This window comes from Oryzias latipes, chromosome 15, assembly GCF_053564925.1.
Source record: "Oryzias latipes strain Hd-rR chromosome 15, Olatipes_Hd-rR_3.1".
Taxonomy (NCBI): Eukaryota; Metazoa; Chordata; class Actinopteri; order Beloniformes; family Adrianichthyidae; genus Oryzias; species Oryzias latipes.
Window position 1 is genome coordinate 9711874 of NC_136251.1, and position 24578 is coordinate 9736451.

A 24578-nucleotide genomic window follows, 5' to 3' on the forward strand; every position below is an offset into this window, starting at 1 on the left:
ATAAAATGAATATTTTACCGTCACAAATTGTCATTAAACTACCTAAAGAATGGTAAATGGCTTATAATTATACAGCACTTTTCTACCTTCCTCGAAGGCCTAAAGGGCTTTACAGTCACAGTCCCTTTCACACACACTGATGGTGGCTCCGCTGCCGAACACTGGCGCCAACCTTCCACCAGAGGCAAGGTGGGGTTCAGTGTCTTGCCCAAACCGAACTTGCAATCTTCCGATCAGAGGTCGACCGTCCTACCACTGCACCACGTGTTTTTGACATGTTCTTGTAGGATTTTTCTTATGATTGAGGATATATAAAGAATTTAGGATCAAAACTCAGTATTCATTATTTAAATCATGATGGATTGGGAGCAGATAAAAATTCATGGTTTGAAAAAGCTCAGGTTTGTGGCCCAGTGGCCCACCCACTGTTATGGGTGGGCCAAAGTCTCCCTGCAGACAAATCGATCCATGTATGTCTTAATTTTTCTCGTCTGAGCTACCATCTGGTTCAAAACTGTACAGTTGCATAGCTGAGATATTGCTTGCTGTTTTTTTTTGCCAATGTTAGTTTGTGGTTGTGAGGATCTGTCAGCTAGCAGTGGAGAGTGTAAACTAAGAAATGCTGGGATATGAACATAGTGTTACCTTCATGCCCACATTCCCACCCACAACCCAGAAGGAAAATCCTAATGAGATTATTCTGCACTGAAGAAAAAAATGACACAGGCTTTGTGATTTTGGCTAAAAACTACATGATCATAGTTAAAAGACCACTAGGAACAATTTTACAATAGATAAAAAATATACTTGGAGTAGGACTTTCAAATAACCTATGGTATACAACAACAGGGAATTGGCTTTTTCCATTCCTACTGAAAAGTAAAGAGACACCTGACAGTGATATCCAGGACCTAAAAACCCAAATTCACCAACATCAGGTCTCAAGTCATGTTTCAAGTCCTTGAAGTTGAATCTTAAGCAGTGTTATAAATTAGCCAATCTCTTTCTTTTTCTCTTAAGCTATGGACACAGCAGGCACATGACACACTGGAAAGCGTCCTGGACAGGCAGGGGGGCTTCTCCTTGTTTTTCTTTTCTACTGTTTACTACCACATGTCCGCCACCCACGGTTGGAAGAGGCTTGGCGCAAAGTGTCGAAGCGGTGCAAATCTCACTCCAGGCTTTTTCTTTCACAGTTCTCTTCCGATATATGAAAGACTTGGTGTCATAATCCGCCTGTGCACAAACCACAACTATTAATTTCTCCTTCATGATCAATTTTCAAAAGGTTGGCACTTTAAATGGTTTGAAAGGATGCTACCAATACATCACTACCATATCTGAGTCCCTGATTGGTCAAAGTTTGACTTGGTTTAACCTTCAATGCACGTTCAAAAGCTGTGCGTTTTGTACATGGTGCACGAAAACAGTCATAGACACTTATGTGACTATGTGTGAATGTGAGCGTTTTGAATATGGATGCCGAAAAATGCACATTTTTAAGCGTTTATAGACTTTTTATTGGAAGTGGTTGCTTGAACGTGCGTTGCAGAAGGTGGTGTAAACATGTTAGACTGTCACAGCAGATGGTTGCCAAAACAATATCCTGCTGGGGGATAACTTCCCTTCCTGACCTCTGTTGTCTTCACCACAAACGGTCAATGCTCACTCAAAAGCAGAGAGTATGCAAAGAAATATGTCTGAGACTTCTCTTGGTCACTTATAAGCTATGGTTAAAATACAGTTCAATAAAATACAATCTGACTCTTTTGAAGTGATGTGGCTTGAAATGTTTGTTAACAGATTTTAAAATAATCCAAACTGAAATAAAATAATAATATAAAATGTCTCTCATTTGTTTCAGGCTCTTTTTAAGTTTGAGATAACGCTCATTTGAAAGTGGAAAGAAAAAAGTAGTTGCAAAAAATAATAAATATTACAAATGAATTTACTCCTTTGGTTAAAAAAAAGAATTAAAAAAAAGGCATTTATAAGAATAAAAAGTGTGCAATAATTTGTCTTTAGATATTATAATATCTATAAAACTCCGGAAAAATCCCCCTGCCTCCCTTGTAGCCCCGCCTTCCTCACTCTTCTAAATTCCATTGGTTACTCGTCAAAACCTTCTTAAATCTGATTGGCTGTTTGTCAAATCTGGACGAGTTTCAGGAAGTAAACAATGGTTTTCCCCTGTAAAAGAGGTGAAAACCCGTGATAGATGGACGCCTAAACGATTTTCGGTTTGTTGAGTTTAAACTATAAGTTTTTTTTTTACATTTTATTTTAAAGTATAAAGTTAGCTTGTTCTATGCCCAGTGTTTTCGCATTATGCTCGAGTCATGTTTTATTACAGACGTTGGAAAAAGGCTAATTTTGTAGTTAGCTGAAGTCATTTTAAGTATTGTTAAAACAATATTCCCGTTTCCTTGATTATTTAAAACATTGCTATCAAAAAATTGTACTTTTGATGTTTGTCTGTAGTAGTTACGTTGAGTAGCGATGCTGCAGTTTTTTTCTTATTAATTAATTAACGGCTAATTTTTACATTTATCTAATGTGCTCATCGAAGAAACTCCTCCAACTGTAACTGTATTTAAATGTTGCGAACATTTCAGACTTAATCAATTTACAAATATAATCCCTCACTCCTATGACTGTTGTTTCAGTTTTGTTTTTTTCTGAAAGAAAAGTCTCAACGGCACGCGATCAGTTATTGATTAAACCACGTGTCCTCAGTTTAAAACTAACAGACCATGATCTGTATAGCTTAGCTTTTATGGCGTTTTCAGTCGACAGTGAACATGGCACCACCAAAGAAGAGCACCTTACCCAAACCGCTGCCAGAGGGCTTCATCCTGACAGACGGCAAGAAGAAGTGGAGGCTGGGCAAACAGATCGGGCAGGGTGGCTTTGGACTGATCTATCTGGGTATAAATGAACCGTCATTTTGCTATTTGCCACATTTGGACTAATTGATTTAATGTCTGCTAGATTGTAGAAGCCATATGATTAGATCAGATTGCTGGAAACAAGTTTTTTATTTGCTAAAACTCTATTTAGCATCATCCTACACATCAATAATTCACAATAGATTTATTTGTGTCACTTAAACTTTGTTATACAGTGTTTGCAAAATCCTAATAGACACTTTAAAACTTGAAAGTTTCTGTTTTCTAACTTTTAAAAGTCGCCTGTTTCTTTTTCTCTCATGTGAAAGCCTCCGAGAACATATACCAACCCACTCCAGAGGACACACAATTTGTCATCAAAGTGGTGAGTCAGCTTCAATGTTTTGGATAGTTAGGTCAGAATTTGCCATCAACAACATGATGCATGGATCCATCCTGCCATGTATCAACGGGTCAGGGTGGTGGTGGTGGTATAATGGTAGGGGAATATTTTTTGGGTACACTTTGGATCCCTCAGTATCAATTGAGCATGGTTCCAATGCCACAGCCTACCTGAATGGTGTTGCTGACCATGTCCATCCCTTTATGACTACAGCGTATCCATCTTCTGATGGCTACTTCCAGCAGGTTAAGTCGCCGTGTGAGAAGGCTGGAATCATCTCAGACTTGTTTCTTGAACATGATAATGAGTTCACTGGACTCAAATGGCCAGATCTCAACCCAAAAGATCACCTTTGGGATGTGGAGGAACAGAAGATTGGCATATGGACCAAACTCTCTGAGGAATGTTTCCAGTACCTTGTTGAATCTATAAGCCACCAAGGATTAAGGCAGTTCTGAAGGGGATGGGGGTCCAACCCGGTACTAAAAAGGTGTACCTAATAAAATTTTCAAAAATAAAAAAACTGGACCAGAACCAGAGAATTTATTTTTTGCAGACATTGCTGACAAAAGCTCAGTTTATGATGGTTATTGGCAAATAATTACCAACAAAATAAGATTAAAAAAAACTATTCATACATCTTAACATATTACCTTTTCTTTTGTTACGTTGAAACAGTGAAATTCACAGAAAGTGAGAAGGAAAAAAAGAAAAACCAAACTATGTAAAAAAGGTTGTAAGTTAAATTTAAATGTGGAAATTGAACCCTGTCCCTAGCTGTCTCATCTTTAGCTAGTAGGAATCAAACTTGTGCTTGTGTGTGCAGGAGTACAAGGAGAACGGCCCCCTGTTCTCCGAGCTCAAGTTCTACCAAAGGGCAGCCAAACCTGAGAGCAGTGAGTAGCACATCCTGTCCAGCGTCCCGGCAGCTTGTTGGAGCCCGACTGCAGCTGACTGATGAAGTGGATGCAGACATAGAGGTTCTGCTGCCTGCTTGACAGTAATTAATAAGAAGACAAAGCCAACACCTCAGTGGCAGTCTGGGCCTCCTCGTCCACGCTTGTCTGAGCTCTCCAGTGTTTTCAGATAGAGAGGAAGCTACTCACACGGAATGATGCCTGGGCCTCCACTGTGGCCCGGGCCACCTGGCTGCCTGGTCTAGAGCCAGTCAGGCCAGTTTTCATTGGATCCCAACACTCTTTAAACTCTCAACACTTGTGCTGCTTTTTTGTGTGTGTATTTCTCCAAAGTTTCACCTTTTATTCCTAACGCTCTTGTTGTGACATTTGCATGATCTTGTTCCACCGTCTTCAAGGACAAATCACTTGAAAGAAACATCACTTTCTGTAGAGCTGAACTTTTCCATTCAAACTGGAGGAGTGAAAGAGGGATGTGAGGAAGGTCGGGGTGTCTGCTTAAGACAATCATGAAATCATGACCTTTTTTAGAGAACTAAAGTAAAGTCTAGATGCCAGCCAGTCCTTCAGACTGCTGTCAGTGCGGCTGAATGCTGCAGGGCGGCGCGGGTTTGTGCCGTTCGCTCGGCTTTTGAGCTTTTACTTTTTTAATGGTTTGACTCTTTTTGATGCATGCCCTTTTGACTCAACAACATCAATGCTTTTGTGCACGGCTGAATGCTTGGCAGGACGGTAACGCTTTTTTTTTTTTTTTCTCTTTTATAATCCGTTTCCAGTGGGAAAATGGAAGACGGAAAAGAAGCTGGAGTTTTTGGGAATCCCCACATACTGGGGATCGGGACTTGCTGAATACTCTGGCCTCAGGTACAGACAGTGACACAAACTAGCAGCTTCAGGTTACATGTGTGTTTTCTCAGAACAGTGGATTCTAAAGGGGAATAAGTATTTGATACTGAAATAAGTACTTGATCCAATTTGTCATCTTAATGGTGGTTTCATCTGAACAGTAAGAGATAGAAAATGAAGAAATTTAATTTAAAGAATTTACATACATTAATTTACATTTCATTGAGAAAAAAAGTATGTGAATCCCAAGTTACCATTAATGCTACACTAACACCGTCCTCGGCAACGTGTGTTTAAGTGAACAATTTCAATGAAAAGTCTTTGTAAACGCGCATTTTGGGCTTTTGCGTTAAAAACTCTGGCGTTCGCACACAGCTATGCAAGCTTCTACGCCGGTTTTAAGGATCAAAGTACAAAACGCTTGGCCATTGAACGGATGTTAAAGGTCAACAAGGTCGAACTTTGACCGCTCAGGGTTTGTTAGTGACATATGGATGATACATTCCGTTAATTCATTGAAGTGTTAACTGTTGGAAAATTGATCACGAAAGAGAAATTTATAAATGGGGCTTTTGTCCGACTACAAAATTTATGACACCAAGGCTTTCATAAATTGGAATAGAGCTGAGAATGAAGAAAGATTTTACGAGGTTTGCACCGCTTCGGCATTTCGCACCAAGCCTCATCCCACTGTAGGTGCTGGACATACGCTAGTAAACGGTTGAAAAAGAAGAAGCCCCTCCTGCTTGTTCATTGTAAACACTGGGCTAAATGCACGTTCTAGGATGTCACATGCCCAGTGTGAACATCGCTTTAGAGTCGTGGTTCACACAGATCAGTTAGACCAGGGGTGTCAAACTCATATTCACTGCATAGTGGCTGTCCTCAAAGGGCCAGATGTAACTTATACATGTAATTTAATGTAATTAAAAATAAATGTAACTACTCCATGTTAAATAACTCATTATTTATTTATTATAACTTTTTAAAGTGACAATTACAGTTGCATAGAAAACATATGTTTGCTTGTTACTCTAGCATAAATCCTTTTAAATGTTGTCCTCTTATTAAAACCCACATAACTCCATTAATGAAGGATCAGTGAATAAAAAGAAATAACATAAAACTGAGCTGCAAAAAACATGTATTACACGTGAAACATTTGACAAAAAAAGGCTGCACACACCGAAGTTAAAATCTAATTATTATGAACGTTTTATGAGTCCACTGTCTTCTGAAGATAAAAACGTTGATGATTATTAAAAAAAAATGTAAATACATTTTTGCAAAAATTGTTCAGACGCAATGCATTGTGGTCTAAATCCGATCTAGTGAGCATTGATGCACACTGTTTTTTTGCAGATACCTATGGGAAATTTGTAGGGCACTCAATTTTAGAATCGTAGATTCGGACAGCACAGGGTGGGAATTTGGACATAGCCTCAGACTCCAAACTACGATAGACTAAAGAGCTTTCAGTCTATTTAAGAGAGAAGATTGTAGACCAGGGGTCGGGAACCTATGGCTCGCGAGCCATATATGGCTCTTTTGATGGTCACATGTGGCTCGCAGACAAATCCTTAATTATACTTTTTTTTTCATTAGACCAGTCCTTCTCGGGCGCGATGCCATGCCAGAGGCGCGCAGTAGTAGCGGTGCTTGGAGTGCTTGCAGTTTACTAGTATTATCTATTATTTCACAGAGTTTGTACCACCCAGAAACCTGTGAATTGCTGTGCCTAAAACTGCGCGCTCCCGTCTCTGAGGAAGAGCGCGCAGTTTCGGGGACGGGGTGTTAGAGGAAGAAAGCAGAGGGGGGGACCGGCAGCAGGTGAATCGCGCAGGGATGGTAAAAACGTAAAACCCGCTGCCCGTCACTCACTGCAGCGTGTGAGTGTGTGTCTGGTTCCATGTCTGTCTCACATCTAAAGAACATTCAGACTTAAGATTCCGTTTGAAGCAGAAACTCACCACGTATCAACCAGACCAGACCATCAGCAAAACTACCACGAGAAATACTCATCATTTATCAGCAACAGAATAACAATGTTATTAAAAAGAATCCACAGACCTATTGTACTTTGAAAGTGTTGAAATTACATCAAATGCACACATACACTTGTATATTTAGTTTTAAACATATTGTTGCGGACTGAGTTTAACTTGGCTGCTGGGCCGCATTAAAAGTTCTGGAGTTCATGGAACGCATCGATCAAGCAGAGATCTGATTGGCCCTCAGTTCTGTCGCTCAGCTTGTTGTTATGGAGTTTGGACCAATGGGGTTCAGCTATGGGCCGAATAAGGGAAATGGGAGTGCTGGAGCGGGAGGGGGGGATATAAAGTTGGGAGAAGCGCTCTCGTCTCGGCGTCGGCGGCAGAGATTCAGGAGTTGCTGAATTAATTTTACGGCGTTTGTTGTGGTCTACAGTACCTAGAATAAAGAACCTTAAAAGAGGTTAAGACTCTGTGCCTCAGTGTGGGAAAAGGACGCTACACTATTGTATGGCTCTTTCGAAAAAACATTTAAAAATATGTGGCGTTTATGGCTCTCTCGGCCGAAAAGGTTCCCGACCCCTGTTGTAGACCATTCCCAACAATGCAATAGACTCAAAAAAACATCAACAAGAAGCTGGGGGTAAAGAGGACAACTTTTGGTGCACTTGTGTGAAAAAGTGGGCAAACCTACAAAATCAGTAAGGGATCAAACACTCATGTCCTCCACTGTAAGTTTGCATGAATCTAGGTGGAGATATTTGACACAAAACAGGATCATTCTATAAAATGGGATGAAAAAACCAAACTTAAAAACCTTAAATTAAAACAAACTAAACTTATGTTTTATTACTCTACCATTGTTGATCCTAAAACCCACAGATGTGCTCCTTCAGAGCCCCACAGAAACCACATCCAGCAGAAAAGCTGAGACACCAAAATGTCATTCAGCTCACAGGTAAGGACCTTGGTTATGAAGCTGGAGTTTTGTTCTCCCGTGGGGCTTGAGGTACATTTTTAGGTGTGGCAAATTGAAATCTTCTCATTAAGAAACTGTCAGAAAATGTGAACACCTTTACAAAGGCAGAAGCTTTGGGGGTTTGCTCCAATAATGACAGGAAAAAAAAAGAAATCTCAGGGCACCTTTCAGTAAAAAAGTCTGCAGTAAAAAAAAAACAGTTTCAGTTCAAATGTGATCTAATTGAATTTCATAGGATCGTACATTTTAATTAAGAGTAACATATGATTCATATTACATCATAACCAAGAGACTAATGGAGCTCTGGACTCTGATAGTAATAAAATTGAAATGTTGGTCATATTAGGGTTGGTAAATACCTGTTCATAAAAATTGAGGCTGTCTCTGTTTAACCACTTATCTTTAGAATTTTGCGCATTTGTTAAAATTTATTTTATGCCCATATAATATGTAGGGGTGTTTTTTTTTTTTTTTTTCTGGTGATGGTTTTTGTAAATGAGTAGAGGGGATGTTTTCGCTCACTCAGCGTTTTGGACAGCATGGGAAAACATTTATTTCAACATCAGGGAATAAGATCTCTGAGGTGTTGGTGGTGAGGGCCTCTTATGTCTGTAAAAGTGGAGTTAGTAGACTGTCTTTTGTTTCTTTCCCAGCTATCGCTTCATGGTTATGGACCGTTTGGGTACAGACCTGCAGAAAATCTGTGAGGCCAACGGAGGACGCCTGAAGAAGACCACTGTTCTCCAACTGGGTCAAAGACTGGTTAGATCTGTGTGCCTTTTTATCTTGGTTTAATAATCTGATCTGATGCAGCTTCAGCACTAACCTTGTAGTATAAATGTCTCTGTAAGCAGGGAACGATCCCTCACGAGGAGAACGCACTTCCATTCAGATGTGTTCATTTTGACTTGGAGCGTTTTGGTTCCTTTGCCAGGTGGATGTGCTGGAATATATTCATGAAAACGAGTACGTCCACGCAGACATCAAAGCTGCTAACGTCATGCTGAGTTACAGAGACTCTGAAGAGGTTAGTTCACTGCATCCACCACCTTCTGCACCGACACCAATTCATCAGTAGGTTAATCTATGCTGTTTCTGCTTTAGGTCTACCTCGCAGACTATGGGCTGTCCTACAGATACTGTCCAGGTGGAGCTCACAAAGAATACAAAGAAAACCCCAAAAAGGGCCATAATGGAACCATTGAGTACACCAGCCTTGATGCCCACAAAGGCCTTTGTAAGCTATGCATCACATTAACAATATATGCTTATTATAAGAGAAAGTACTGTATTTTGTTTAAGTACTGTGTTTTTTAGGCCTCAACTAATATTCTTAACTTTTGTTTTTTTTAAATCCACAACCCATTTTTATCCGGTGATCCCTATGTATATTTTAGCTTGTGTTTACTGTCCTGGAACCAATTTTTCAAGGTACAGGGCGCTCAAAAATCGGTCAAAATGTTTTAGTAGGACTTTGATAAACTAACCATTGATGGATTGTGTGAGTATTAGTGCAGTGAGGAGCCTGGGGCAGTGATACGCTGTGGGCTTCAATGTAATTAACTGAAAAAATGAATGTATTGTTCTGTATTTCATGTGTTATAACTGAACATCACGGATCCTAGCCTTTCACCTGCCGAATCCTCAGATTCTATCTTGCCCCCAAAAGTCACATTGACAGCAGTCATGATGGGTGCATGACCACACAACCTTCTGGAGTCATGGAGCTCCATAGTTGTGGAAGAAGGTCATGTTAGGTTCTCTACAACCTAAAGAATCTAAAGGCCGTGTCACAGAGCCACTGCGTACATTTTGCTCATTTTCCACATGACATTTTGGCCTTCTTGATACATGCCTGATATACGTACTTCAAGTGTTTCTTACATTCGTCATTCGTGAAGGGTTTCGGCCGACGGGTCTTTACGTGAATTCGGTTGTTAGCTGTCCAAAATTTGTGGTCTGTTGAGAGTTAAGCTGTCGATGGGGATTTTACATACTTTTTACTCAATTATTACGTAGATCTTACACAATTGTTTGTGATTATTGCGAGATGCATACACAAATATCTTTTCACGCATGTACCACCAATGTACAACCTTTATACAGCGCAATGATCACGCACGGTTTAAGTTCTAAGTTGATTTACATGTTCTTTGCGTGGTTTATTCGTACATCTTTGGTACTTTTAATGGGACTCATTCATTCGTGATTCATCTTGGAGAATTTCACAGAGAATTTTCACAACTTTTCTGACTTTTTCCACGTATATTCACATATGACCAGTTTTAATTCGTGCAATATGCATTTAGATCGTAGAATACCTTCTCTGTAACACCCTCTTTTGGATGGCGGACGGTTGGTTCAATGCCAGACATTAATTTCAAAGACCGAAAATTAAAGACCAATGCCCATGTCACCCATGACCCTGGAGTTTTATTTTGATTCATTAAATGTCTAGGTTCATTAGTAATCATTTAAAATTCATTCATATTATTTCCTCCTCAGAGATGATGGTTCTCCGTCTTCTTCTGCGACCAGTAACCTGGTCTGCAGTTTTTAAGTTGATGATTGTTTCGGAAATCTCCTTAGATGATTTCTTTTCTTGACAAATCTTAATAATTTGACCTTTATGGAATATCTTCTCCCAAACTTTGCTCTTGGGACAGATTTTTCTTTTAAATACATTTTCAAAAAACGGGTAGTAAATCATTTACAGGTAAGAGACTTTGCAAATCTTGCCCATAGCGTTTTTATTTGTGTTTACAGCTTCAATGGTACTTAAAGAAAGGGATCTGTGGTGTGTGATCCTCTGCCTCTACCAACAGACATTGTAAACGGGTAGTTTGTCTACAGTGACCATCGATTACCCCACCTTCGGCTCCCGCCGTATTCCCAGCATCATCTCTGTTTAACAATTCCTTAATTAGCCAAAGTCATAACCTGCATCTGGAATTCATGCCTCCATTAATTAAAGCCTTTGATGTTTAGTTAGAGCCGGACTGGAGTCACAAATAACCCCCATGAACTCTGGCGCCTCCAGCTCCACTTCCTCGCAGCTCGATACTGTGAATTGGAACGCCCCATGCTGCCTAATTGCCTTATCAGAGTTTCTATCAATGTGATCGATCACAGAAAAGGAGGTGGGGGGTGTCCTGTCAGCAAAACCCTTCAAATGGAAAGTAGGCTAAAATTAAGGGTATTTTTTTAAAGGAGTAAAGGTAGAGCAGAAAATGTGTTTTTTTAGCTTTTTCTATCTAAATAAAACATATTTGAAAATGTTTTCTTTTTCTTTTTAAGCTGGTGTTTCTGCATGCGGAAGAGCATCTGTGGCAATTAGTCTAAGAGATTGGGTGGGGAATATGACCTAAAAATTAGGATTTTCTTTTTTTTTTTTATGTTTCCAGATACAGAAAAAATATGCAACTTTCATCTTATCTTGCAGGAAATAGCTTTATTTTATTTTTTGTGTTGCCTTTCTCCCTTTCTGTCTTTTCACAAATTTTTTGTTAAAAAGTCCCATCAGTGATTTGTAATACATATGTAGAAGTGGGAGATTCATTAGTTGGTTTGTTTTGTGGCAGTTTTGAAGAGTTTTTATGTCTTTAGTGAAGGAGCTGCTGGTCAAACTTCACAGTCTTATTCAGTCTTTTGATTTTCCTCACTAGTAGTTATCAGTACCATGGATGCAACAATTTACTTTCCCCACAATTCGGTTTGTATACAAAACAACAACCAAACACGAACAATTCCCCCTAAAAATCCTTCTTTCAATTTGCTACTAAGCAAGTAAGAATGATGAAAAACCTTTCTTATATTGGGCCTGGTGTAATGAACAATAAATAAGAAATTCTTCTTAAATTTAGCCAGTAGAGACTCATTCTGGTATGCAGTAAGAATGCAATGACATACTCTCCCCACGTTTGGGGTCAGTTGTGTAACATTTGGTGCGGTTTTAAACTGAAAATAATCAACACGATGTATTAAGCGTTTCAGTCGGGTCCAGTGGTTCAGAACTGTAAAAGCTCCAGCAGCGTTTGCTGCTTCGTCTGTGGTTGCACACGTCCATCGAGCTCCTGTAGATGCTGCGTCTGGACCACCTTTAAGCTGCCAGCACAGTTTTTGCCCTTTTGATCCTTTAGGAAACCAGAAAATGATCTCCTACTTGGTGCTCTGCATCTAGGATTAGAACTTTTAACAGTTTTGTGAGCGCGTCAGGGATGCTTGATTGAGGGATCAGTTAGTGTTCCCTCGCTATATCCTGGGTCAGCTTTTCACTGTCTCGCTGTTTCACAGCTTTTTTTCAGTGCAACATTGCCTCCTTTATCTATTTATTTTTTTCAGCAGCGCGCGTGTGCGTACTGATTGGCTGAAGGTAGAGCTGTGGGATTTTTGATCATGGCGGTGATGAAGCAACGATAATCGCGGTGTCGCAGTCAACCGTCCCCCGCCGAACACAAAATTCCCGAGCGGCCGCGTCGCAGATGAATAGAATGGAAATTAATAATTACAACGTAGTATTCTTCATTAACAAATAACAGTAACAACTAACTATCTAACTAATTACCTAACTATATAGGTGCTGTAGAATGAGTTTGTGTATGTGCTGAAACCAGTGTGTCAGCGCCCTGCGTGTGTCTGAGGAAGGAGGAGCGCGTGCAGCGCAAAAGTGTTGGGGGTGCGCGTTCATGTTTGGTGTTACAGAATGAAGGAGAACAGTAATAAAAGACGGTTTCCCCCAGAAGAACGGTGATTGATTCCCTATTATTTTACTTTATTATTTTATTATTATTATTATTATTATTATTATTAACTCGCTCAGGAGTAGAGCTGTGACGGTGTGGGATTTTTGATCACCGCGGTGATGAAGCAGCAGGGGCCGAACACAAAATCCCCCGGAGGCCGCGTCGCAAATGAATACAATTAATAATTACAATTCACTATTCTTTATTAACACATAACAGTATGTGTGGGATTTTTGATCACCGCAGTGATGAAGCAGCAAGAGTAGCGGTGTCGGGACTCTTGCGACCCCCCCCCCCCCCCCCCCCCCCCCCCACCCCAAACACAAAATCGTCCGGCGGGCGGCGGCGTCGCGCACTCAAGAACGCACGCAGTTTGTTATGGAAATGAACACAATGGAAATTCCCCCAGAAGCCCTTGAAGTTTGAACACAGGACTTGCAGAAAAAGTACATTATTAGCAAAGATGGATGTGTTTATTATAGTTCAAATCACGCACCATATGCAGAACTTTCAAAATATTTTTTGTGTAGTGAGCAGTTTTACAGCTGGAAAACATCTATAATCCAACTTTGCAGATTTGACCTATCGCAGGTTATTTTTGGAGCGTAATCTCCACAGTAAATGAGGGAACACAGCTAGTGGTTCTTATAGAATAACAGCACAGTTTTCATTCAATATCGCAGGAAATTACAATTTGACACAAAATGAATGACTTCCCAGACATCCCAAAATATATGACACAATCCCTTAAGGCATTAGAGTCCATTCTAGTGGACATTTGATAGGAACGCAACAACCAAGCTATGAGAAACAAATCCCAGTCCTCCTATTAAGGTTTTTTTTTTTTTTTAAACTTCAGTTAAAAGAACCCATGTATGACCAATGATCCTACCTTGATGTAGCGCTCAGACCCGACGGCATTACCGTCTGCAAAGGTGCTGACAGGTTGCCATGGTAAGTTTTGAACGCAATGTCCAAATGGCATTTTTCCATACCCAAAGCTAAACGGTGTAATTATTGCCATTCGGTGGGCGGACAGAGAACTGATGACCGTCTCCAAACAACGAGACGGCGAGGTAGAAGGGTTACGAGTGTGACACTGTAGCTCGCTTAAGGGAATCTGAATAACAATAGCAGATAATTAAGCCCACAGCCTTCAGTGCGCACCCCCCCCCCCATCTGAAGCATGATACAAACGCAAGCCGGCCATGTGTATTTATGTAATATGCAGGCCCAAGTTTCATTTGAAAGTGTGTTAATATGCACAAACACACACATGTTGCGAAATTCACTTTATTGCTGTTCTTTACATTCAATTGCACAGAACAGCAGGCACATAAAAACTGTAATGAGCGACAACATTGTGCCCACAGCGCACACGGAGGGCAGTAACACTTAATGCAGTTGTTGATCTTTTTAATTGTTTATCCATAATAGTGCTCTGGGAGCTGGACTGCTTTTTCCACATGAGTCTTCCTGTCTTTGTTCTGACGCTGAGACATTGAGTCACAATCATTTAAACAAAAAGCCACTTCCTTGCTGTGATGTAAACTCAGAGGAGTCACTCAGACGTGGTTTGCATAAATGTTGTTGTTTTTTTTAAAACATATTTGTAACACCTAAATTAGATCAATGGTGTTTAACATATGTTTGAGATCCACTCTTTCAGTTTAAAGCCTATCTGCACCCAAGTTCACCACATAAAACCTCTTCTTAAAAAAATATTCAATATTCAATAATATTCAGGGTGGAATTATCTAAAAGAGACCTTTAGTTCCTCCGAAAAATGACAATAGGACCAACTGTCGTCAGGGAAAGTCTGCCAACCAACGTAATGCATTACTCCCAACTGCACTTACAGATAAACATGGGCTGTCTGCAGGTGAGGAATGGGTAAACCTGTACAAGGCACACAGGTGACCCACATGAGGTTGTAGACCGCTCGGTGAGGCTGACATTTTCATGATGTCCCTAAAAGTGGCCACATGAGCCTCAAGGGAACCTCAAGACACACTTGTGTTCTCCTTGAGATGTGGCCGCCCTTCCTTTATGACCCTCGACGGGCCCTAACAACCCAAACCTTGCTGCTGCGCTTGGATCATTGCTCAGAATCCATGAGGACCGGTAGTGGACATTCTCCTACAGGAGCTCAGTCAGACCTATCAGAGTACTTTAACCCTTGTGTTATCCTAGGCACTTTAACATTGGGAGTTGGGTCATCTAGACCCACTAGACAGAGCGCTGAAACTTTTTTCTTCAATGATTTGTGATCTTCACTGGTGTCCATGGATTCAAATCCTCTCCACCTTTATCCACCTTTGTCATGGTAGGGAGAACACGTCAATGTAAGGGTGGGGTCATCTAAGATAGCACAAGGGTTAACAAGAGTTGGCCAAAATGAAATCTTATTACTTTCCTCCCTCCCCTTTCCTTATAATCTGGTTCTAAATGCTAGAGACCACACCCCCTCTAAAGACCAGATCATTGGAGGACCAATGCAGCTCGTGGAGGACATTACCTTCTGATGGAGACAATCAGCAGGTGATTCCCCATGCGGTAAGCAGCAGCTGTTTGTGGTACTGAACCACAAACCCCAAAGCTCCAGCTGCCTGGATCCCTGATGGACTCCACCCATAAATGTAGACCAATGCTAATAAATGTTGTGCTTTTTACTTTTCTTTTAGTAAACTCCACAAATCATTGCATAGTATTGAGGTTGGCCACACAATCACTCACAAAAGTCCTTTCAATCCAACACAGCTGCTTCTTCACACTGAGGAGGTTTCCATGTTGCATCTACGGGATGGATCCCCATTCTACATGGTGGTCACAGAAATGGGGAAATTCCTCAACTTTGTTACCGTACAAACATTTTCCTTTCCTGTTTGTTTCACTGTTCTACTTTTCCTTTGTTTAAAGCACCATCAAGACGTGGAGATCTTCAGATTCTAGGTTTCTGCCTTCTACACTGGTTATGTGGGTCCTTGCCATGGGACAATGTTCTCAAGGATCCAGCTCTGGTCCAGCAGGTCAAGGCCAGGTGGGTGGGCGTGTCTTCCCCAAAAGGTTTTGGCATCAGGGAGTTGTCAAACTGCTGACTATTTTTTTTTTCGATCATTCCAACACCACATAAAGTCTGCGTTCTTCCCTGAAGGGCATCAACCCGTTGGTGGAATTGACACCAAAATGGGAACAAAAGCCACAATTTTGAAATAAGAACTCCAAAATGTTCAGTTTAAAGTAAATACATTTGTTTTTAATCCAAATTAAAGCATGTTTTCATCCAAATTTCATGTAATTTCTTTCTGTTTTGAGGTGGATTACCAAAACACTCAGGCATCTACTCCTGGTCCGACCCTTTTGTCCAATGTTGGCACCCACCCACAAAGCCTTAGTCCAACATTTGTTTGTTCACATTTAACCCTTTATGCTGCCAAAAACTATACATATCCCTTGTTCTATCTTGTGGGGTCCAGGTGACCCAACTCCCAATGTTAACGTGCCTCCAAGGCACGTTAACATTGGGAGTTGGGTCTAGTGGGGATGGATCTAGACCTAGTTGGGTCTAGTGGGTTCAGCGCACTGTCTAGTGGGTCACTAGACCCACTAGACAGTGCGCTGAACCTTTTATCTTCAGTGATTTGTGATCTTCACTGGTGTCCATGGATTCAAATCCTCTCCACCTTTATCCACCTTTGTCATGGTAGGGAGAACATGTCAATGTAAGTGTGGGGTCATAGGATAGCACGAGACATCTCAAAGGTTATTATTTTTTTTTGCCATTTCTAAAAGTAGTTTACAAAACTGCTTTTGAGTGCAGATGAACTTTACTGGGATTATTTTAAACACTATTTTAAAATGCGTTGTCAGGTAGACTTACAATGCTTTTAATGAAAGTATCAATACATATAGAGGATGCTGATTGGAGATGCTCATAATTTTTAATGTTCACGTAATGAAGTTTGTTTAGTTAGCAGAATCTTTGTTTATTTTGAACAAAAAACAAACCCCTTTTCTGCCCGTTTTTTCAGACTGATGGACGACCTGCCAGACTCTGTCCAGCGGCTGTCGGTGAGGGAGGCCAGCACAGGTGAGTGGGGCCCCCTCAGGTTAACAGGGTTATTGAAACCTCTGAGGTACAACAGAGAGACTGGGATTAAGACAGGTGGAAACTGGTGGGAAATATAGATTTTTTTCGTCCAATCAGACGCAAACAACAAAACTAAAATGCTTTTTTCTAAAAAAGACATTCTTTCTGTAGCAGTTACTTAACAGGTCATTACTCTTTAAAAAAAAACGTCAGACATTTAGAGATGTTTTATGAAATTAGATGGAGAGGTGTTTCTTTTTTTCCCACTGAAATTGCCTGTTTATATTTGTCGTCGTTGCCATGGAAATCACAACATTTAAAGAGGTTAAGGGATGGTTCAAGCTGCACCAGATCATGGCCGCCCCACAGAAAAACCCCGGAACCTCGCTCTTCCTTGTCATCATTAGACAGCTGTTCCGTCCAAATACCTTTCAAAGTTTGCCGTGTTTTATCTCGCCGCCCTGTGAGGAGAGGTCACAGCGCTGTGATGTATGGGTGGAGTTCTGTGCGCCTTTGCGGAAGAAGCCCGGCTGCCCGCCACAGATAAGAGCCACAGAATGCATCAAGCAGTTGTGTTTGTGTGGAAAAGAAACAAGCTCCATCTCAGTCTGTCACACTACAATGTGTGATGCATCAAGGCTGTCTGTGTATGACACATGCCCCTTCATATTTCTATGCGTGTCTAAAAGAAACATGACCATGCTATGAAAAGCTACACTTCAGGTTTCCTCCTGTCTTAACTGCAGGACTTGAGGTTGCCCCATTTCAGCATTTCTGCTCTTATTTTGCTAACTGACACCAAAGTCTGAGAGAAGTGAAACATTTGATCGTTGCCTTAGCTCACTGGCTTGATCCGGGATTTTCCTACAAGATTTTTGATTTTTACATTTTTTCTTGATGTTGATTCTGCTTCCATCTTCAGACGAAGTGGCAGCATTCCTGCTCCAAGTGAAGACTCTGGACTACCAAGATAAGCCTGATTACCAGCATCTCAAAAAGCTACTAGCCGGTTCTGTCGGGGGACAGCTGGACTTCTCGGTGCCTGAAAGACCAGCTGTCAAAACCTCCAACACCCGGGAGAAGGTAAGAACTCCCAGAGGAGTGGGCTTTTGAGCCCCTTTACCTGGCCACAAAAATCAGGTAGTGGGGAACAATCCGATATTTGCCATTGGATTTAGGAAATCTGTTCATTAAAAGATTCTGCTCTACAGGGTTTAGTCCATTGTCTGATTCCTTTTGGAAAAAATGTACACAATGACGCAAATTCTTTTTTTTTAAAAACCTTCTCAGTTGAGAAAGACTGGTGGTTCTACTACACAGTATGACCAAATTCAAGAATACAACGGAGAAACTAAAAACGAGGGCCTTCAGTCATCACAGTACCCCTCCACAGACCCTGCCCCATCACTTCCAGGGAGGGACTTGGAGAAGCAACACAGCGAAATCAAAACCAGGAAACGGTTCAGGTTCCTTCAGCCAAACGGAGATTGGTAGTACGCCGCGTCAGAAAGAGGCACGAGGAGGATCAGTCCCCACAACTGTTCTTCTCAGGACATGGAATATGATTAAGGTGGACAGGACAAATACAGAAGAGCGTCCCCGTCGTCCCTCCTCAGGAACAGGACACAAAACCTTTCATACAGCTTAATGTCCACACTTTTGAAACAGCAAAAATGTGCAACAGTTTAGAGATGAGAAACAACATTTTATTGAGATTCTTAACGACACAAGTAAAATGTAACTGTGGACAAAAATAAGGTCACATTTATGGATGTTTTTAGCAAATTTTTTTGCATTTAAAGCATATTAAATCTGTCTTTTTTAGTTTGATAGGTCTCCCAACTGTTTGTGTAAAATTCTGATTCAGTTCCAGAGTTTATCAAACCACCTAGCTGAACTTCAGGAAAGTTTTGATTTGAAATGAATTTGATGTAATTATGTAAGGACTGCTGCACAGAGGAGCAGTAGTTGGGGCTCCAGCCTCACAGTCAGAAAGCCCTGGTTTAAATCCCAGCTGGTACCTTTCTGCATGGAGCTTGTATGTTCTCCTCATGCATGTGTGGGTTTTCTCCATGAATGTCTTCATTTTCTGAGCTGCCGTCTGGCTCTAAACTGTACAGCTGGACAGCTCCAAGATTGCTCGCCATTTTCGTTGCCCCGCTAATGTTAGGTTGGGGTTTAAGCGGCTAGTGGGGAAATGGGCGGGCCTAATCCGCGCTGGCAACCCCGCCCACAAGTCGGAGACGTATTTCTGATAACTCCTGCTGCTCTGCAGAAACTATGTCCTACAAAACAAAACACATTTTTTGATTTTTACGACTGAGTTTTAGGGCCAGTTTACAAACAAAATTTTTATTTTGACTTTTAAGTCATAAATTTAAGAGAAAAAAAGTCATAACTGTCAAACTACGAGGTCTTAAGTTGAACATTTATGAGAGAAAAAGTCACAGATTAACGAGGAAAAAACTCCAACGTTGTCTGTTTGTCGGGGCCTAGCTTGAAGATGAAATATGTGGAGCGTTTTTGTGAAGCTTTATTTCCGGATAGGTTTAAAAACAAAGAGATTGTGAACATTTTGGCGACTCAACATCAGATTATTTTCAGTGAAGCCGGCTTTCAGGGGTTTGGTGTCGGTAAAGCGGAGTTTCATACGACAACAAGGAGCTCAGAGACACGTTTTGGTAGAGGACCGCTGCAGCCTTTATTCTCCTTTTCATTCACACACCCTGAAGTCCATTTGTCTCATTACGTCATGAACCTGTCATGCGCAGAACACCAATGTGTAATCAGTTACACACGCCCCCTCCTCTAGAATTTAAAGGGTTTTTTTTCTTGTAAATTTACTTTTTTTTCTTTTGGTGACCCTAAAATTCAGTTGTGGATTTTGGCTAAAAACGGCATAATTATAGTTTAGCGACCACTGGACCAAAAGATGATCAGAGTGAGTATTTAGGTTAAACTCGTGGCCCCTCCCACCACCTTTCACGTTCTTAAAACTGTTGGGAATTTTTTGAGCCCATATACAGTACAGACCAAAGGTTTGGACACACCTTCTCATTCAAAGAGTTTTCTTTATTTTCATGCCTATGAAAACCATAGATTCACACTGAAGGCATCAAAACTATGGATTAACACATTTGTGGAATTATATACATAACAAAAAAGTGTAAAAGAGAATGCCAAGAGTGAGCAAAGCAGTAATCATAGCAAAAGGTTGTTACCATGAAGAACCTACAATATGACATATTTTCATTTGTTTCACACTTTTTTGTTATGTATATAATTCCACAAATGTGTTCATTCATAGTTTTAAAGCCTTCAGTGTGAATCTACAATTTTCACAGTCATGAAAATAAAGAAAACTCTTTGAATGAGAAGGTGTGTCCAAACCTTTGGTCTGTACTGTACTTTCGTGTGTTTTTCCTCCTGCCAGTCCATCAGTTGACTTTAATGCTGACAGATATTTTCTCGGTTAAGTCTCTTAACCTCAGAGTGCAGTTGTGCAATCGGTAAAGGGGGGGGGGGATTTAACCTGCCCCTGATGCTGCCCCCTTCAAAGCGAGCACACTAACCAAAGGTGGTCAGGTCTAGATGGCTCGAGGAGGAGCTAAACTCTTCTACAATTCAGCAGAATCACTTCTTGACCTGCGAGACCCAGCAGGCGCCCCCTCAGCAGCCCGCTTTGGAGGAGCTGGTGACACACTCGGGGTGTCTCCAATTATGTTCCTGATTTCCTCTCCTTGTGTCATTTCATTTCCATTCCAAAGTGCCGGCCAGTTTGATCTCTTGTTAAACACAAGTGGCCATTTACTGACGGCGAGGAGAGTAAATGTCAGCGGAGATAAAGGCCAGCGAATGTTCCTGACAGAAATGGGATGGTTTTATGTGAGATCACAGTTCTGCAGAGAGGTACAGATGTACAGAACGGCTGACTAGAAGCTACAACTGTATGAATGTTTGTTTTTTTCTGAAAGAACAGGAAGAATGCAGCCATTTAAATCATGGGTAATGAGCTAAAACTGTCCTTTTGTAACACTAATTTCCATGTCAGCAGAAAGCAAGAGGGCCGCCCAGAGCCAAACCTGGGCCGGCAAAGGGGGACCATGAAGAACCAGAGAGGAGCAAGTCCAAACCAGTGACCACCCACTTCATCAGAGGACCACCCCCCACCGAATCCCAACAGGTAAAGTGTCCCACAATTCTAACAAGAACACAAACTTCTCGCTTTTAGATCACAAAAAGCTCATAACCTGCTTTTAGTGTTTGAGCTGACACCGGGGTTGACTAGAGACAGGTGGAAGAAAATGCAGCTCAGTTCTGATCTAAAATAGAAAAGTCTTGTGAGAATCTGATTAACAACGGTATTTAACCATTTAACACCACAGCTTTAGCTCCGGTTCACATTCTTTCGACAACCGCAACTCTTCAACCATTTACACAATTAACAGAATTCCAGCTGAACACAAACTGCAGTTACTCATTTCTCCTACATGGTCAATTTCAAACGGCTGGTGTTTCAGTGAATTGAAAGGCCTATATCATGCTTTTCTTAAGCCTTTCAGTGTAAACTATATTACCTTAGACACACTAAAGAGCATTATTCTATGAAAGTTATTAGTTAGTTTCCCTCTTCCTGCAGGGGGCTGTTTTGTGGATTAGAAGGGGCTGGTGCCTTAGAGATGTGTGAATGGATCAAAATACCACTGTGGGGTTGTTTTTATTGAGGAATAAACATTATAATACACTTAACCCTTGTGCTATCTTAGATGACCCCACCCTTACATTGACGTGTTCTCCCTACCATGACAAAGGTGGATAAAGGTGGAAAGATTTCATGTAATCCATGGACACCAGTGAGGTTCAGAAATCATTGAAGAAAAAAGGTTCAGAGCACTGTCTAGTGGGTCTAGATGACCCAACTCCCAATGTTAAAGTGCCTAGGATAGCACAAGGGTTAAAAGCTCACAAACTTGATTTTGCATGATGTAGGCCCTGTAACCCTGTCCAGTGGGCCATCTAGACCCAATGATTCAATGATTTGTGATCTTCACTGGTGTCCATGGATTACATGAAATCTTTCCACCTTTATCCACCTTTGTCATGGTAGGGAGAACACGTCAATGTAGGGTTGGGGTCATAGGATAGCACAAGGGTTAAAGAGGACACCATCTTTATATCCCTTATTGGTCAAATTTCAGCCTGCTTTAACTTTCAACATCAGTTCAATGTTTTATACCTGGAAAGCTGTGTAGCAAGGAGTGAACATGAGAGTTGAATGTGGAAGGCCGAAAAGTGCATTGACATTTCATCTGAAGTGGTTGCTTGAATTTCGAGACCAGTGTGAACGCGGCGTCACAGATGAGTCTTTCCAGAACTCCCAAATATGGAATCAGACACTTTCTCTAACATTGGATGCATGTTGTTCTAATGTCCCTCACATTCTGAAAACTTTCCCACACAGAGACCAGATTTGCTCTTCTAAATTCCCAGCATTAAAACAAGTGCAATTGTAAAATACAGTTTTTTCCCCTTTAAGTTTTCCATTTGAAACAACAGGAGATTTTATCTGTTAGTACAAACAAAGGGTTCGATAAGTTTGATTATTTCATTTATTTATGTATTCATAGGTTAATCTAAATTGTCCCTAGGTGTGAATGTGAGAGTGCATGGATGTGTGATTGTGGACACTATCCTGTGACAGACTGGCGACCTGTCCAGGGCGTCCCCTGCCTTCGCCCACGAGTGGCCGGGTTAGGCTCCAGGAACCCCGTGACCCCAAAAGGGAATAAAGGGAAGAAGATGAATGAATGAATGAATATTTTATTTATTTTTTTAGAACACATCTGACTCCCCTATGGTGGTAATTGTCTCTTTGCTGCACTCAAAGTACTTCTGGGTCAAAAAATAGTGCCGTTCTGACGTTTGAGCTCATCTTATGTTCCCGTTCCGGTACTTTTACGTTTGATGTTTGTTCTCATTGTGTGACCAAACCCTTCTGTTTTACAGAAGGAAGAGGCTTCACCTCCTGCCAGGAGAACTCTGAGGCCCAGACGTCCATGCACCTATGCAGAAGACAGTGGAGAAGAAGGGGAAGTGAGACCCAAACCCATTCATTTGGACCATGTAAGGGGTCCTCCTGTAAGTTCTGGTGCTCGGTCCAAACAGCTCTGAGGCAAAAAAAACAACAAAAGACGGGCGAGCAGACTTCTCAAGCATAACTGGGCTGAATATTAACCATCTTTAGTTGAACTTTACACACTAAAAGAACATGCACTTGAATTGCCCTCTTTGACAGAGAACTAGAACCCAATGGAGCGGCAGGAAAACAAATGATCTGGCTGTGATGTCAGGGCAACAAGGAAATCAACCCCAGCATCAAAGAGGAAAGCACACGAGGACACAGAGTGACAAGAAGATGCAAACACACACGGATTACAGAGAAGGGTGGGATGAAAGAGGACGCCGCAGTGATCAGGAGCTGTGGAAACACTCTGTTCACACAGATCCAAGACAAGATGCTGCTCCCACGCAGAGACACTCTCACATGTCCTGGTTCTTCTGGGTCGGCCTTTTTCTCCTATTGAGTGTTGTGTTACAGTTTGTTAAGGCACAATAAACCTCCAATAAACTGAAACTTTTTTTGTCTTTTTAGCAGTTCCCAGATGTATGTTTGACAGTATTTCTTCAAGCTCACAACTTCTGGACTTCACTTGGCATTTTCACAGTGATGGGCTGGAATGAAAGAAAAAAAATTATCTTTGAGTAACAGTGAAGAACATTCTAGAAAAAAAAAGATTAGACTGAATATTTGTAAAAATGCTAAAAAGATCAAATGTGTCGTCCTTCAGTGATGTCAGGGCTTTTGCAAGACTTCATAAAAGTAAAATGGGAAAAACAGCAAGTGTGTGGACTGACTTTTCACATCATCACAGATCTCATACCATTGCCGTATGAGCCATTTATTTTTTTAACCCTTGTGCTATCTTAGATGACCCCACCCTTACTTTGACGTGTTCTCCCTACCATGACAAAGGTGGATAAAGGTGGAAAGATTCCATGTAATCCATGGACACCAGTGAAGATCACAAATCATTGAAGAAAAAAGGTTCAGAGCACTGTCTAGTGGGTCTAGATGACCCAACTTCCAATGTTAAAGTGCCTAGGATAGCACAAGGGTTAAACGGGTCCAACAGCTGAGCAAACAGATCAGAGCTGAAAGCATCTTGTACTGGACAGATTTTACTGCTACAATAGAGGGTTATGAATCTTCTGACACAAGATGTATATTTGTACAAAACCCCTTCTGTAATTTAGGCTGAACTGTAACCCTTGTGCTATCCTAGGCACTTTACCATTGGGAGTTGGGTCATCTAGACCCACAAGACAGTGTTTTGAACCTTTTTTCTTCAATGATTTGTGATCTTCACTGGTGTCCATGGATTACATGAAATCTTTCCACCTTTATCCACCTTTGTCATGGTAGGAATAACACGTCCATGTAAGGGTGGGGTCATCTGAGATAGCACATGGGTTATTTATATTGATTATATTTGTAACCACCATTTCCCAACATGTCTTCCTCCGGTACCGACATGTAAGGAGCTCGCCACTCCATGACCTGAATAAGACGCCGGCGTCTCCTTTGATGGATGATGAGCGGCAGTGCAGTGTCAGAAACTTGAATGTATCTGCTGTAAATCAAAGTATTGATCACATCTGCTG

General features: G+C 41.1%; 2 protein-coding genes across 11 annotated transcripts in view; one reads left to right on the forward strand and one right to left on the reverse strand.

The window, feature by feature from the left end:
• The first annotated feature begins 2080 nt into the window (after nt 1-2080).
• On the forward strand, nt 2081-23490 carry vrk2 (VRK serine/threonine kinase 2). Of its 7 annotated transcripts, none has more exons than XM_004076968.5 (14): nt 2081-2240; nt 2790-2928; nt 3218-3273; nt 4118-4187; nt 4985-5072; nt 8678-8786; nt 8959-9051; nt 9129-9261; nt 15686-15806; nt 16798-16856; nt 17779-17939; nt 20908-21039; nt 22863-22994; nt 23152-23490. In XM_004076968.5, exons 2-14 carry the CDS (start codon nt 2802-2804, stop codon nt 23470-23472), a joined length of 1602 nt encoding a protein of 533 aa, XP_004077016.1. In that variant the 5' UTR covers nt 2081-2240; nt 2790-2801; the 3' UTR covers nt 23473-23490. The 7 variants fall into 7 exon arrangements, with proteins under 7 accessions (XP_004077016.1, XP_020564960.1, XP_011482407.1 ...); XM_020709301.3 differs by having other exon boundaries at nt 22863-22979; XM_011484105.4 differs by having other exon boundaries at nt 20911-21039.
• The window catches only part of fancl (FA complementation group L), a 30814-nt gene continuing 28896 nt past the window's right edge, over nt 22661-24578 (reverse strand). For all 4 annotated transcript variants that reach the window (XM_004076940.5, XM_011484104.4, XM_078931697.1 and 1 more), the window contains one exon: nt 22661-23588. In XM_004076940.5, coding sequence (XP_004076988.1) covers nt 23547-23588 — 42 coding nt within the window. In that variant the 3' untranslated portion in view covers nt 22661-23546. The remainder of the gene's footprint in view (nt 23589-24578) is intronic.

Excerpts from the sequence above, each read along its gene's own strand:
- vrk2 (XM_004076968.5), top strand. The coding sequence starts at position 2,802 with ATGGCACCACCAAAGAAGAGCACCTTACCCAAACCGCTGCCAGAGGGC. Across the intron at positions 2,929-3,217 it reads CTTTGGACTGATCTATCTGG|CCTCCGAGAACATATACCAA; the intron begins GTATAAATGAAC and ends CTCATGTGAAAG. Across the intron at positions 22,995-23,151 it reads ACCATGTAAGGGGTCCTCCT|AGAACTAGAACCCAATGGAG; the intron begins GTAAGTTCTGGT and ends CCTCTTTGACAG.